Source organism: Brachyistius frenatus, unplaced genomic scaffold, assembly GCF_029030835.1.
Source record: "Brachyistius frenatus isolate BFR_SWC_R1_liver_20210118 unplaced genomic scaffold, ASM2903083v1 Contig_123, whole genome shotgun sequence".
Lineage (NCBI taxonomy): Eukaryota > Metazoa > Chordata > Actinopteri > Embiotocidae > Brachyistius > Brachyistius frenatus.
In genome coordinates this window covers 366,181-381,192 of record NW_027210722.1, presented here as the reverse complement: position 1 = coordinate 381,192, position 15,012 = coordinate 366,181, and the positions used below count along the sequence as shown (strand labels likewise).

The 15,012-nt window shown below is 46.2% G+C and overlaps 2 protein-coding genes across 3 annotated transcripts; one reads left to right on the top strand and one right to left on the bottom strand.

Moving 5' to 3' along the window:
- Window positions 1–313: 313 nt before the first annotated feature.
- Window positions 314–5,365, top strand: dgke (diacylglycerol kinase, epsilon). Its single transcript, XM_069713864.1, has 11 exons — window positions 314–834; window positions 1,246–1,405; window positions 1,501–1,620; window positions 1,770–1,913; window positions 2,012–2,169; window positions 2,365–2,413; window positions 2,555–2,668; window positions 2,792–2,863; window positions 3,517–3,644; window positions 3,820–3,931; window positions 5,132–5,365. Exons 1-11 carry the CDS (start codon window positions 383–385, stop codon window positions 5,351–5,353), a joined length of 1,731 nt encoding a protein of 576 aa, XP_069569965.1. The 5' UTR covers window positions 314–382; the 3' UTR covers window positions 5,354–5,365.
- A 2,976-nt stretch (window positions 5,366–8,341) lies between these two features.
- On the bottom strand, window positions 8,342–14,105 carry LOC138629881 (E3 ubiquitin/ISG15 ligase TRIM25-like). Of its 2 annotated transcripts, XM_069713862.1 has the most exons (10): window positions 14,058–14,105; window positions 13,271–13,926; window positions 12,041–12,136; window positions 11,708–11,941; window positions 11,005–11,173; window positions 10,825–10,890; window positions 10,472–10,660; window positions 10,161–10,286; window positions 9,513–9,548; window positions 8,342–8,962 (listed from the first exon to the last, which is right to left on the bottom strand). In XM_069713862.1, the coding sequence occupies exons 2-10, from the start codon at window positions 13,862–13,864 to the stop codon at window positions 8,871–8,873; spliced, it is 1,602 nt and encodes a 533-aa protein (XP_069569963.1). In that variant the 5' UTR covers window positions 13,865–13,926; window positions 14,058–14,105; the 3' UTR covers window positions 8,342–8,870. The 2 variants fall into 2 exon arrangements, with proteins under 2 accessions (XP_069569963.1, XP_069569964.1); XM_069713863.1 differs by lacking the exons at window positions 10,161–10,286; window positions 14,058–14,105 and having other exon boundaries at window positions 13,271–14,040.
- Between the last annotated feature and the right edge of the window lie 907 nt (window positions 14,106–15,012).

Here is a 15,012-nt window from a genome sequence, read left to right as displayed (position 1 = left end):
TCCTGTTTGGGTTTTAATACTCTCCCGATGTACGCATGCGCGTTCAGACTGCCGGCGAACTATCTTGACGCGTGAGCGCTTCTCTGCCGGAGCGACGTCAGCGAGGAGGCTCACAGGTCCGACGTCACGTTTGCGGCATCTTGTTTCTTGCTCGTTGAAAGCTGGTGAATATTCAAGAGTGAATTCAGCGCCAGCGTGCTGCGAGTGTGTGAGTGCGAAGATGTGTGTCGCCGGGAGACGTCCCGTTCTTCCCGTGTGCAGTCGGTGTACTTTACGCAGCTCTCCGCGTTACTGATTTCCGCTCTTTTTTTTTTTTTTTTTTTTTTTTTTTTTTTTAGCATCGGCCGTCGGTCGCGCCACCGTCTCAGCGGCCGCAGCGGCGATGTGCAGGGAGGGGGACGAGGCTCGGGACGACTGCGGCTCCCGGGAGGAATGGACGCTGCTGCTCTGGACCTCTCTGGCCGTCGTCGTCCCGGTCATCATCACGCTGTGGTGCAGCGCCCAGCGCTCCAAGCGGAAAACGCACATGAAGGACTTCTTCCGGAAGAGCAAGCACGGCTGGCACTACACGGATCTGTTCAACAAGCCCACCTACTGCTGCGTCTGCTCCCAGCACATCCTGACGGGGGCTTTCTGCGACTGCTGCGGCGTGTGCGCCGACGAGCAGTGCCTGCGCCGGGCCGACCGCAGCCTGTCCTGCAAGGAGATCATGGGCCCCTGCGGCCCCGACGGAGCCGTGGACCACCGCTGGGTCCGCGGGAACGTGCCTCTGGCCAGCTACTGTGCCGTATGCAAGCAGCAGTGCGGGACGCAGCCCAAACTCTGCGACCTCAGGTAGAGAGTTCGGCGTGCACAGCAGGTCTGCAGCTGTGGGGAAAAACATCTGGGTTTTTTTTTGTTTTGTTTTTTGCTCTTTTTGCAGCCAACCATCCAGATGCAGACTGCTGCATGAACCTTCTAATGTTTTCATAGCAAATGGAGTCTTGTAATCTGCCTTTAATTTGCTCTACCGGACCGCTGCTGCTCTCCGGCTTAAAAGGGTTTAATCCCGTGTTGTCAGATAAATGACACTGCTCATCCTGATCCCAATGGCACCTTTAACCCCCCCCCTCCACTCCCCACCCCCTGACGTCAGACGCAGACCAGCCAGCCAGCTTCAGGGTGTTGCTTCCTTTGTGTCTTCTCTGATCTCTCTCGTCTGTGTGTGTGTGTGTGTGTGTGTGTGTGTGTGTGTCTCTCTCTCAGGTGTGTGTGGTGTCAGACCACGGTGCACGACGACTGCATGGACAGCCTGGCCGACGCCGACGCGTGCGACCTGGGCGAGTTCCGCAGCCTCATCATCCCTCCTCACTACCTCTACCGCGTCAACAAGCTGCGGCGCAGGCACCCCGAAGAGTTCAGCAAGGTGCCGAGGGTCATGATCGTCAAGGCAGCGGCGGGGAACCTCGGACGCTCCCTCCGCAGGTCTTACGAGCTCTTTGTGCTTGTGTCTCCCGATAGCTGGGGTCGTCCTGCGGCGGCGGCTGGACTCCCGTGTTGGTCTTGGCGAACACGCGTAGCGGTAACAACATGGGAGAGGCTCTGCTGGGGGAATTTCGGACCATCCTGAACCCCGTGCAGGTCGGTCGGCAGCTGACAACCCCCCCCCCTCACACACACACACACCTCCCACCCCCTCATCTTCTCGACCCTCCTCTCTCTCCGTTCGGACGTCGTCATTTGGTTAGTTTTCTTTGTTCGACCGGTCCGTCCTCTCCTCTGACCTCCAGGTGTTTGACCTCTCGGAGCTGAGTCCCTCCAAAGCCCTCCAGCTGTGCACCCTGCTCCCCCCCGGCAGCGTGCGGGTGCTGGTGTGCGGGGGCGACGGCACCGTCGGCTGGGTGCTGGATGCCATCGACGCGATGAAGCTAAAGGCGAGGGAGCTTTTCGTTTCTCATTTTCAAGCGTTCGCTTCCCCGTGCCGTGTTTGTAAGAATCCCGCCTCTCTCTCTCTCGTAATTTCCTGCGTCAGGACCAGGACCAGTTTATCCCCAGGGTGACCATCCTGCCTCTCGGGACAGGAAATGACCTCTCCAACACTTTGGGCTGGGGGGCCGGGTACGCCAGAGAGATCCCCGTGGAGCAGGTTCTCCGGAACATCCTCGACGCCGAAGTGGTCAAAATGGACAGGTGCTATTTTACAGACTTAGGTCAGCAAAAATAAGTCAGTATTTTCTCAGCAGAACTGTTCATGAAATCCTCTGTGCGGGAAGGCTTTTATTGCCGGTGCTCGGCCATGTTTCATCTCTGATATCCGAGCTTTCTCCCTGCTTGTGTCGGTCTGGATTTTAACTGATCGCCTTTTTTTTTTGTAATCATTTTCAGATGGAAAGTGCAGGTGGCTTCCAAAGGCCTCTACTTCCGTAAACCAAAGGTGAGTTCGAAGACTGCGGGATGTTTTGGGGGCTTCCTCCCCCTCCCCCCCCCCCCCCTCTTCTACGCGCTGACGTGTTTTGCGGGCCCGTCGGTCGACCCGCTGTAAATTTAAAGCGTCTCCCGGGATCTGGTCCCTCAGGTCCTGTCCATGAACAACTACTTCTCCGTGGGGCCCGACGCCCTGATGGCCCTCAACTTCCACACGCACCGCGAGAAAACGCCCTCCTTCTTCTCCAGCCGCATCATCAACAAGGTCGGAGGTTCTTCGTTTGAGTTAAACGGATCGAGTAAAATATGTCGACATAAACGTTGAACGGGGAGGCTCCAGGGGAGCCGAGTGCTCCGTTGTGACGTCTCCTTCTGTCTTTTTTCCCAGGCGGTGTACTTCCTCTATGGCACCAAAGATTGTTTAGTGCAGGAATGTAAAGACCTGGATAAGAGGATCGAGGTACAGTCAACTTCGTGCGTTGTGATGAAGCGTCGTGCTAATTCTGGCTTTTCCCAGTTATACATTTAATTTCTTAAAGGGACGTTAAGACACGAATCTTGCAGCCTGTTCGTATTTCGTTTTTTGTGTGTAATTTGTTGTTTTCTGCGGGGGTCTCATTGGGAATTTAACGTAAGGATAAACGTCAGCATAAAGACTTGAGAGGATCTCACTTTAATTAAATATGAGCAAAACCAGTCACTGCTAGACATCAACTTTTAACAAAAAGAACTGTTCATTCCTGAGATTAAAACTTAAACTCTTCTTTTAATGCATAATAATGTTTTTTTTTTGTTGGCTAAAGTTATATATATGCAAGTTTCTTATCTAAACTTGAGTATATAGTTCACGGGCGTAACCGGGGTGTCTTTGTGGGGTCTTCGATTCTGAGTTTAGGGGGATTTTCTTTTCTTTTTTTACAAAAAATATTGGTTTTTATTTTCAAACTCGAGAATTTGGCATAAATATTGCGACCAGAATTTAATAACTCTCAGACATTAGCGTATAATCTAAACAGGAAAAGGGACAAAGTGGAGAAAATGCAGTAAATCCAGATGTGTTTGTGTTTGTGTGCGCGTTTTGTCCCGTCCCCCGTCCCCCCACCACCACCACAGCTGGAGCTGGACGGGGAGAGGGTGGCGCTGCCCAGCCTGGAGGGCATCATCGTTTGTAACATCGGCTACTGGGGCGGAGGCTGCCGACTGTGGGAGGGGATGGGAGACGAGCCGTGCCCCCCCACCCGGTAAGACGCGCTCAGAGGGGACATAACGACTGCTGCTAGCGTCGGGTTGATCCGATTTTTTTTTATTTTTTATTTTTTTTAACGTGGGAACTGTCCTTTCCGGTGGTTGTATGGGTTGCTTTGAGTTTCTATGGCTACCAGAAGTGAGCAGCGTGGTGCCTCTCCCTTTTTATAGGCTGGACGACGGTCTGCTGGAGGTGGTCGGCGTGTTCGGCTCCTTCCACTGCGCTCAGATCCAGGTGAAACTGGCAAACCCGGTGCGGCTCGGACAGGCGCACACTGTCAGGGTGAGGCTACCACACACACACACACACACACACACACACACACACACACACACACACACACACACACACACACACACACACACACACACACACACACACACACACCCGGCCTTGCTTCCCGTTTTATGTAATCAAGCGGCCTCAGTGCAGCACTTGAGAATCTAATTGGACCTAATCTGATTAAATCATATTCCCTCTCAGCTCCTGCATGCGCTCCCTTCTCCTCGCCTCCCTCTGCTCTTTATGACGTCACCGCAAACCCTTAAAAATCCACGTTGCGCCATCAGTGAGAACGCGAGAATAATCTGCCGCCGATGCACGCAAACAAAAACGTCAAACTTCCGAGTGCTTTCAAACAGCGAAGACCTCCCATTATTTATCCCGGAAAGTGAGAGGACGTGTTGTGTTACCGTCCACCGTAGCGTGTCCGCGACGACCGCACGAAGCACAGCGACGACCTGATTTTACTGCTATTTGAAAACACGACATGGTACGTGGCTGCTAGTGGAGGGTGAAGATTTTACGTCACAATGGGAGTTGTGGATTTCTTGCATTTCTTGGCTTTTAAATCAGCTTAAATCAAATAATACATTATGATTTAAAAGCACGCAGAAAAAAAACAAAAAACATGCACATGCTGTTGAATTGAAGCTGTTGTGATACAAAATGTGTGTTGAGTATCAATTTACTGTTGTTATTGTTCACATAAAATTAGCCGATTCGGCTGGTTTGGGTGGAGCTCACTTATGTGAATAAATGTTACTGAACACGAGGAGCTCTCACAGGAAAAAAACAAAAGCTTGGAGACCCCTGATTTAGGATATTAATCGTACTCACTGTCACATGTAGATATATTAACGCAAGTAGAATAAATGTTCCTTAAAACTTTGGAAGGTTCTGAATTTTATTCATCGCGTCGTGCGGCGAAACTCGGGGCGGCGAGAAAAAAAAAAAAAAGAGCCAAAAGCGGCGACCTGTTTGCTCCGTTTTAAGCTACAAAGCAATTTAAAGGGGCTCCATGTCGAGACCATTTTCAGCAAATAGCCGCAGGCGGGTGTTGTTGTAGCCAATGGCAACAGAGGTCGCCCGGTGTTTTTTTTTTTCCCCAAGCCAAACTACAGACTGCAGAAGAGATCTCAAATCACCGTCGGTACAGTATGTGGCACTGAAGTGTCGGGATGTTTCCCTTCTCCTCTCCAGCTGGTTCTGAAGAGCTCCAAGATGCCCATGCAGGTGGACGGGGAGCCGTGGGCCCAGGGCCCCTGCACCATCACCATCACCCACAAGACCCAGGCCTTCATGCTGTACCACAGCGCCGAGCAGACGGACGACGACGAAGACGAGTCCAGCGCCTCCGAGGCGGAGAGCCCGACCCCTCACGACTCGCCCAGGCCCCCGGGGCCGGCCTCTGCTCGTGCGTGACTCCCCCCCTCCCCCCCGAAGCTCTCCTTTTATCCTTTTTACAGCCCGAGTTTCCATTCAGCCCTCATCTGTGACCTCCTCTATGACCCTTTGTACTTCAAGATGAATACGTTTTTTTTTCCCTGTGTGATGATTTCATTTCTTTTCTCTGGAGTTAGAAAGGTTTGTTTGGAAACGAGCTGGTGTGATTTTATTTTATTTTATTTTATTTATTTTTTTGCTCCTTTGTCTCCGCACTCCCCAGATATTGTAACCCAGAGCTCAGGCAGTTCCCCTCCAGAACAGCGACAGTCAGGAGGAGGTGAATGTTTCAGAAAAAGATTGCTGTTTATTTGCACTGATCCCTCGTGCCATAGATAGTCTGTAGTGGACTGCACTGTATTTAGCTGTACTGTAGGCGTCGCACCTGCAGGTACCGGCGAGCCATTTTTAACACGGTGACCCATATTAAAGCCATTTCGGAAGCAGCGGCGGGTTGGTGAAGCCGTGACGCACGGAGGCGATGCTCGATTTCCCACCCCAAAAAAATGTTTCACTCCACAAAAAGCACAAACGGTTAGAGGGAGAGTCGACGCCAGAGGACGTCGTGTGAAACGTTAACGTGCACAAACTATCTGCAGAATTCGCGCGCCTCCCGACAGGACTGCCAACGTGTCGCCAATCGCCGGACGTCGATGTCCGTCCGTTTACTTCGTGATGCGCTGTCGGATCACACTTAAAAACTCCACGTGGGACTTCCTGAAAGAGCCGCAGGAAGCCGCCGGACTCGCTGAGGTTTATTTTGAAAGTAGCTGCTGTTCAGACGATCCGTTTTCACCGACGTGTAAGAACTCCCCCCCCCCCCTTTTTTTTTTGTCTTTTTGTTTTTTTCCCTCTTCTTTACATCGTCCCTGCTGTTTACATATTTTGTGTTGCACTGTTTTGGCACTTACACTGCTTGAATACCTTACACTGCCTCGGACGTAGCTTAAAATAGATTTAAAAAAAAAAAAAAAACACAACAACCCTGTTATGTTACTGCCGACAGTATTAACTGCTGATGAGATTATACGGTTTTGATTTCCTGTCATTCGAGCAGCCGTCGTGGGTTTTACCCAGTAGTCACCACAAGGTGGCGGACTACGTGCGTGTTTGGTGCAGGTGGCATCGAATCCTCCCCTTGAGGTTTCTTTGTAAGCCTGTGCAGGAGGAAGTTCCTGTTTGTCTCTCTTGTGAGGAGAATGAGTTGCGGTGGTCCCGTTTTGTTGCTCAGAGCCATATTACAGAAGCGTGTTTGTTTTATTGTGAACCTGCAGCCGACCTGCTGCTCCTGAGGCTGAACCCCGGTTCAGCTTTTTAGAACCCGCGTGCTGCCTAACGCTTTTGACTTATGCACCTCCCCTGGCAGGGAAACGCACCTCCACGGTTTTTCATCTCCCTCTCGTCGTTTCACTGAATGTTTTGCCGTTCGACCCCGTTACCTTATCGTCCGCGTTTACCGGAGTCGTGCCCTTTGCTGTGTTTCACTGAATTCGCTTCGACGCGAGCGAGGTTTATTGGGAAGCTTTTAGCCACGCTAGCAGCACAAATCCAGTTCAGTTTTAGAAGGAACCTCATGATAGATGTTGACGGTCCTCATATTTATTCAGGATATTTTATGTCGTTATGTGATGCTCTCAAATTATTGGCAACATTTTTAAGACAGCAAAATGCTCATGTGTTAGCGCTCAGCTCGAATCAGATTTGGACTTGTAGGTATCAACCTTGGATAAAACAATCAGGTGTAATGTGAATGTCACCTCAAATTTGAGGAGTTCTTTACTGTCTTTCAGCTCTGTTCTGGCTGCAGCTCAGTCTCAATCACAGACTGTACATAAAAGTGTTCGTAGCTTCTGTCTCTGAAAAATGAGGCCGATGCAGAAGTGCCTTAAGCTGCAATACCACCGAGTGCCACTAGAGGTCGGCTCCAAAAAGCCTCCGGCTCCATAGACTCCCATTCAACTCCTCTCATGAAATTCAGACTCAATAAATATTTTCCACGAGTTATCTCGGGTGTTGTTGGCTAAAGTCGCTCCTTCTTATTCGTTTTCCGGCGGTCCGTCTGAAAATAATCCCGTTATTAATTAGAATTTGATTGACAGGTCTGTGGTGCAGTCAGGTTACGTCTATCGGTGGACGGGACGTTAGTATTGTCAGATTTCCAATCAGATCCACCGCTCGCTGAGAACGTTTACCGGGAGACTGTAGAGACCAGAGCAGAACTAAAAACAGCCAGTGTTGTACATACAGTTGTAAGTTTTAGATTAAGATTTAACCAGGATACACTCACAGTTTACCATCTCTAGAAAATGGTTGTAGAGCTCGATCTTTGTACGACAACAATGTGTTGGATGTTCAGCTTGTTGCAAAGTAACCTAAAAATTGATTTGGCGTGACCAGACGGTCGTTTCTTTGGTGCCCCTTGGCCTTTATTTTGCCACATTAGTGTCAAAGATTTAACAACAGCTTTGAGCTTTCACGAGTTTGAAACCACCGAACATATAATGTCCGACGGTGCTAGCGTGGCTAATGAGGTTTACGAGTTTTTTTTGTGAATGCTGGAGGGATGACTGTTGGCCGTGTTGATTGCTCCCATCTTATAGCTGACAGTTTATTATTCATCAAATCTTGGAAAATGCAAAACAGTATTTATATCGAGTTAAAATGGCAAATTGAGTGAAACGGAGTAGCTATCTTTAGCGGACGTTAAATAATTATCACTGGGCTTCTGCATTCGGAATTCGATTCACGTTTCATTGTGTTTGTGTGTACCAAAATGCTTTCATTATGAATTAATGTATATTTGAAAATGCTTAACGTTTTGATGTGTAAAGATTAGAGAACGCTAGAGGCTCCGCAGAAAACATGGTAATCAACTTAATTTTGACTTCAATATGATGTTAATGGGAAGCCTTATATGGTAAAAAAAAAAAATACAAAAAAAATACAAAATGCAAAGAAAACTCCAGGTGGGAGGAAATGAGCTTTTATTGCTAACAATCATATAAACATAGCTGTTTACAAAAAGTGCTTATGAAGAGGCCTGGGCGGATTACTGCAGGTGACACAAACGGATTCTGATTGAAATGAATGTAATGAAGCAAGCTTTTGAATTTGAAGACATTCCCATAAATATTTTCATATATAACTCCGGTGTGTCTGTGTTTTGATTAAATTGGAAGTAAAGAGAAGACTTGGTGGCTTTAAACTCGGGTCAGAGATCGCAGCAGTCACACACTAATAAACCCATCACACTGAAGTCACTGCGCTGGCACATGTTAATCATACACTAGCTTATCACACAACCAGCTGTTGACTCAGCTGCTAGCACACCTATTGCACACACAAAATATGACCACATAAACAATAACACGCATCAACAATCAACAAGAAACGTAAGCAGGTCAATAGTATAATTTTCTGTCATGCAATTGATAATGTACAAAATCATATGACGCGCGAGTGCCTTCTTGTGAATGCAAAATGCTGCAGCTTCTACTTAATTTTTAGAATGTGGATGGTGAGGATATTGGTTTTTAGGTTTATCTTTCCTGGCTCCTCCTGAGGCGCTGGGTGGTCTTCTGTCTTGTCCTGAAGGAAAATAAACGACAACAACAACAACAAAAAAGAGTGAGAGATGTGCCACGTGTCAAACAGCACAAGTGCGTCAACAGCTGAATTGCTAAAACAAAATGTAGTTTCCTGAAGTGACCTTTGTACCCGCGAACTTCGGTCAGTGGCTCTGCTGGCTGCAGACGGTCAGGTGCGACACATTTCTGACTTTACCTGCACACGTATTGTGCCTGCAGCTCATTTTAATGATGTCTGTTCCAGAGCTCAACACGATTGGTTTCACAAAATAGTTCTATAAAAACAGGACGTTCTTCCGATTTAGTTTAATGTGCAGTGGAACGAACAAGTGACGTCTGTTAATTATTCATTTTTAGAAGTTATTTTGAGTAGCACACAAAAACATAAAACTTTAATTCTGGCTCCTTTTTGGAAGATTATAATGTTATTATTATTACTAATAAAATATGAGAAACATGTAGCCTTAGCCTGGTAATAGTGTGCATGACCAACAAAAAACATGTGAAATCAAATTACGATCTGCAGAAGAATATAAAGGTTATTAACATACTGTGGTGGGGTTGCTGGCTGGTATCCTTCTTCATGTCTGTATGTGAGAGAACGACAACATATTTAAAGACATTTGTTAGCACCGTATGCTCGGCGTTCTAGTGGTTCCAGTTGTAAAAACACTGTTGCTAGGTAACTGCAACGTGGACGGCGTCTAGAAGCCACAGAGGCTAACAATTTTCAAGCTAACATGAGGGTAACGTAATGCACGAAATACAAAGACACAGGGGGAAGGGATGAGGCCGTTGGGAAGATCAACATTTTTCTCAGACGTAACCTATTATCTAAGTTATGAAGACAAACTCTACGTGACTAAAATTACAATATATTAACTTAAAATCCAACTAAACATGAACTTCCATGACCTCTGACATTTCTGCAAACGTTAGCAAACACGTCCCAACTCGTGAACTTGAGGCTTGTAGAAAATATACAGTTCAGAAGTCAGGAATGCCACAAGAGTGCAGAATAATCAATATTTGTTAACCATAAAAAAACACTTTTCAGATGTGTCCAATGACCTGGTTTGTTTCAAGAATACTTAACTTGAGTTACTGTAACTTCAAATCAGGCTGAAATGGTCCAAACTTGTACTTTCACGGCGGATGAACAAAATTCCTTTCAGTATGAAAAGGTGATTCTGTTTTACCTTTGTGTTTGACACCCGTCTCTGGCCTTTTCGGGGTCATTTTATGAGCTGGCTTACAGACGGTTTTCTTCTCAGTTTTTTCTGATAAGGTTTTCTTGGTAGTTTCTCCTTTACATTTCTGAGGGTCTGGAGTTTGGAGAAAAGCTTAGCTACGTATGGTAGGTGTTCTATTTTACAACTAATTATGTCCATCATTTGGTCTTTTAATTTGTTGTTGGTGAGCTAAATTAATTCAAATTAATGTGTTGAATTGGTTTTTTTGCACACCCGTGTTTGTGCATGATTTCATTTTTTTTTGTTTTCTTACTTACATGTCTTTTGTCCCTCTGAAAAGCAAGGACCTCTGTATGATCCCTGTGAGTGGCCCTGTGGAAACATGGTTGGATTCCAACCGTGCGACTCGTAAAACATGGGAGTAGAAACCGGCTGGAACCACGGCTGGATGGGTGGACGACCTGGACTTTTGGACCTCTGCGGGTTCATTTTCTGCCTTGCAGGTGCTGGTACATTTAGAACAGAGAAGGTGAAATTAGAAGGTATACTGGGAATTTCATCCAAACATCAGAAATTTTAGTGAGCATAAAATGGCACATGAATTGTCCACCAAAAATGTGTGTAAATATATATTCAATGGTTTTTTTTAGATATTTATAGGTGCATGCACCTGTTTCTGGATGGTTTCCACTACCTCCAGCTCCTTCTGGTCCAGAGAAAGGAGCTTCTTTTTCACCTGTGTATCGTCACACATGACACGGAATATTAGACATGATGGCCTTTATTATACTTAAATAATAATACCACTCCAAATGTAAAATCTCCTACTGAAGTGTGCCTGCACATTTACCTGGTTTAGGTAAAGGTGATCTGGCCTCAACAGGCTGTTTGAAGGTCTCCGTCAGACTCTCCTTCAAGGCAGTAGCGAAGGTCTGTCCTGCTATCACCTTCTTGGAGTCCAGGTTTATTCGAGGCATGTGAGGCTCAAACTTTACAACCCGAGGCATTTCAAACGAAGCCTGTGAGGCATAATGGAAAGTAAATATGTTGCAATGGGATGTTTTTTTTCCCCCAACCGGCAACCAACAGTTACGTCAACCGTTGGTTTCTGAACGGCCGTTATGATGCCTCGATTTTCGGAATTTGTCTGGCACCATCTTGCTAGATCGGAGCAGGAAGTGACCATATTTGGACGAGCTGGGGGAGGAGCTAGCTGTGGATCTGATTGATCTGACTGGAAACCTGACGATACGACGTCCCGTCCACCGATAGCCGTAACCTGACTGCACCACAGACCTGTCAATCAAATTCTAATTAATAACGGGATTATTTTCAGATGGACCGCCAGAAAACTAATAAGGAGTAACTTTAGCTAACAACACTGAGATAACTGGTGGAGACATTTTATTGACTGAGAATATTATGAGAGAAGTTAAATAGGAGTCTATGGAGCTGGAGGATTTTTGGAGCCAACCTCCTTCTGACTTATCTGGAAACTAAATATCAGTTTCCCGCCCTTTTCCCACTCCCCTACTTCACCTTGTTCAACTCACCTGTAGAAAAGCCATTGCTTGGGATTGACTCAGCAGACCGTTGATGTCAACTTTGGCTTTTCTCATCCTCTCACTGTTCTCAGTGAACTTCTTACTGAGGTCCAGAAGTTTCGTCTGACCGATCTCGAGCTCGAGGTCCACCTCGTGTTGGGCCTCGCGTTCATCTTGAGCCAACATATCCCTCATCTGCTGGTACACAGCTGCCAGAGCGGTCTTTCTTTTGGTTGCTGCGTCCTGAGCAAAGATAAATACAGGGACAAGTATGTAGAAGTAAAGAGAAAATTAATGTGTCCTATTAGTAACAATTCATGATGTGTAATGTGTGAAAATTACCTTCAGCTTGCTCTGCAACTCATTCATTTGATACACAATAGTATCAGTCTTCTCGATCTTCTCGTCCAGCTGACCCAACTTGTCTTTGAACTCGGACTACAAATCCAAACACAAAAGCTTTAGTAGAGAGAAGTTTGGTACAAGACACTGCTAACTTTCTCATCACAGCCTCAGTGGAAGGCCCGGATTTAATTACAAACAATACTTTTTATAGTACATGTCCACCATCTGATTTATTAGACTGTTTTGGTTGGTTTGTGAATGGCCGTTATTGAAGCCTCAATTTTTGATTTTGGCTATCACCAAAGCACAGGCCTGTCAATGAAACAGACACGCCCCTCCGAAACATACCGCTTTTTGAAGCCTAATATCTAATTCATGACGGGATTATTTTCAGATGGACCACCAGAAAGCTAATAAATAGAAGCGACTTCAGCTAACAACACCGAAATAACTCGTGGAAAACATTTATTGACTTTGTATTTCATGACAGAAGCTGAATGGGAGCCTATGGAGCCTACCTCTAGTGGCACTCGGTGGTATTGCAGCTTATGGCACTTCTGGATCAGTCTCATTTTTCAGACCCCGGAAGCTACGTCCACTTTTATATACAGTCTATGGTTTGTACACGTAGATAATGTGTTTTCATTTCCTGTATGAATGTAAATATGAGCATAAAGGTTTGCTTATGATATCAAGTTTAAATATGGCAAGCGTAATAGTTTGATTAATGTATTTACACTTCTATTTTTTTTCTGTTTTCAAATCTGTAAACCCTGCTTTTCTTTGTGCCCAGTTTACTTGTGAAATGTGACTATCTTGAAAACATATTTAAGCAACTGCTGGCCAACCATCGAGGCTACTACCAGTCCAGATGTTCTGGATAACCAGCACACAAGCAGCAGGACTGAAGTGACGTCATCAGCAGGCGAGGCTCTCCAGGCCAAAGTGCCTCCTCCAGGATCAACTTCCTGCTCTGTGTCTCATATTTTAGTCTCTGATCATGTATTGTTATTAAGTTATTGATTGCACTTCCTCAGATTCGGGTGTGTTTATCTGTTCTATCAGTTTTAAAGTGTAATTTAATGTTATGTGCAACATTGATAAAGGTATATTTCTTTGGTTTAAAAAAAGAGGGGGGCACGACAAATTAATTACGCACGGGTCACCCACATGGTCAGCACATGTCCTGGATGTATTAATGCTCCCGTCAGGTGAACAATCACGCACCTCTTTCAGGGTCCTCTGCTCCTCGGGGGACGTGAAGCTGCAACCTTTGTGGGTCTGCTGCAGGCAGAGGCTGCAGATCGGACGGCTGTGCTGGCTGCAGAAGAGCTCCATCAGCTTGTGGTGGTCGGGGCAGATGCGCTCCGACAGGTCCCCGACGGGCTCACTCAGCTGGTGGAGGCGGAACACGGGGTTCTCCCGGTGAGGCTGCAGGTGCTCGTCGCAGAAAGAGGCCATGCAGGTGAGGCAGGTCTGCGCCGCTTTCGCTTCCATACACGTATCGCAGCGTATGACATGCTCAGTCTTCTTCTCTGTTGCGGTTTCTTCTTCAAACAGGCTGGCTTCGCTCTTGTTCGACCTCAGGTTGAAGGTCTCCACGACGGTGCTGAGGACCGTGTTCTTCTTCAGTTCCGGTTTGGTGGGGAAGAGGGTCCGACACTGGGGGCAGCTGTAAGAGTCCTTCCAGCTGGAGAGCAGGCAATCCTGGCAGAAGTTGTGTCCGCAGGGGATGGTCACCGGACAGTCGAAGGTACCGAGACAGATGCTGCAGGTCAGCTCATCCTCCAGACCCAGCAATGACTCGCACAGTTCGGCCATAGTGAGACTTAAATCTGAGGACGAGGCTGCGAGGCAGAAACGAAACTTAACCGTTTCCAATGCTGTTAAAGGAACACCAACCGGTTAGAAAAGTCGCAAAAACATTAAGATCAACAGCCAGTACTTCTTTTATAATTTTCTAATTACAGTACATGTAAAATTAACTATTCCTTTGAATTTACTCCCCACGTACCAGTGACAGCTGAAACCGGACTGATCGGATCTGCATCTGGTTGTGTAACGAGACCCGTGACAAACAATACTCCGCCCCTTACACAAACAGACACACAGACATCCACAAGCCCAGTGCACTGCAGTTCAAATAACTTTCTATTCGACCACAGGATAGTTTTCCACTTTGCCTCAGTCCATCTTAAATGAGCTTGGGTCCAGAGAAGGCGGCGGTGTTTCTGGATCATGCTTATATCGTTTGATATTTATATTACATAAACTTTCTTTAAAAGAAAAAAGAAGGCAGCTGAGAGTGAAAAGCTTTTAATAACAACAAGCCCTGGTTCATTTACAATACAGTTTCCTGTTAAACTAAATGTAACAGCAAGAATACACTGAATACAGTAAGACAGATATTATATTGTACGAAGTTATACGTTTCTTTGCATTTACCCATTTCTCAGACAGGACAGTTCAACATTAAAAAAATAAGCCAGGGTATTAAAGCACTTTATATTTAATGCGAAGAACAGTCAACTACAGATCAGTTTAAGTTCAGCACTCTGTTTTAGGTCAAAAAAAAACTAAAAATCAACACAATGATCTGTGGTTGATCTAGGAGGAATTTTACTCAAAATAGAAGCTATAAGGAATGAACAATAATCTTCTTTAATTTTCCTGAACATAGACATCACCATCGTGTGATTTAAACCCGCTAATAAGGCTCGAGAAGTGTCAGCATCATATCAGGACGTGGAGACTGACTGTGGTCTGGGAAAGCTCTCGGTAGTTTCAGAAACCCAAAGCAAAAGTTCCCATCGTGATGATGAGCAATGACAGATTTCCCCACACAGGTTCAGACCAGGTACAGGAATAAAACCTCAAAATAAAAAGGTCCATACCTGAACTGCTTTGGCAGAAAAAAACCTCATTAATTTTCCGCAGCAGTCGTTAAATCTGAACCTTTCCTCCCTCAG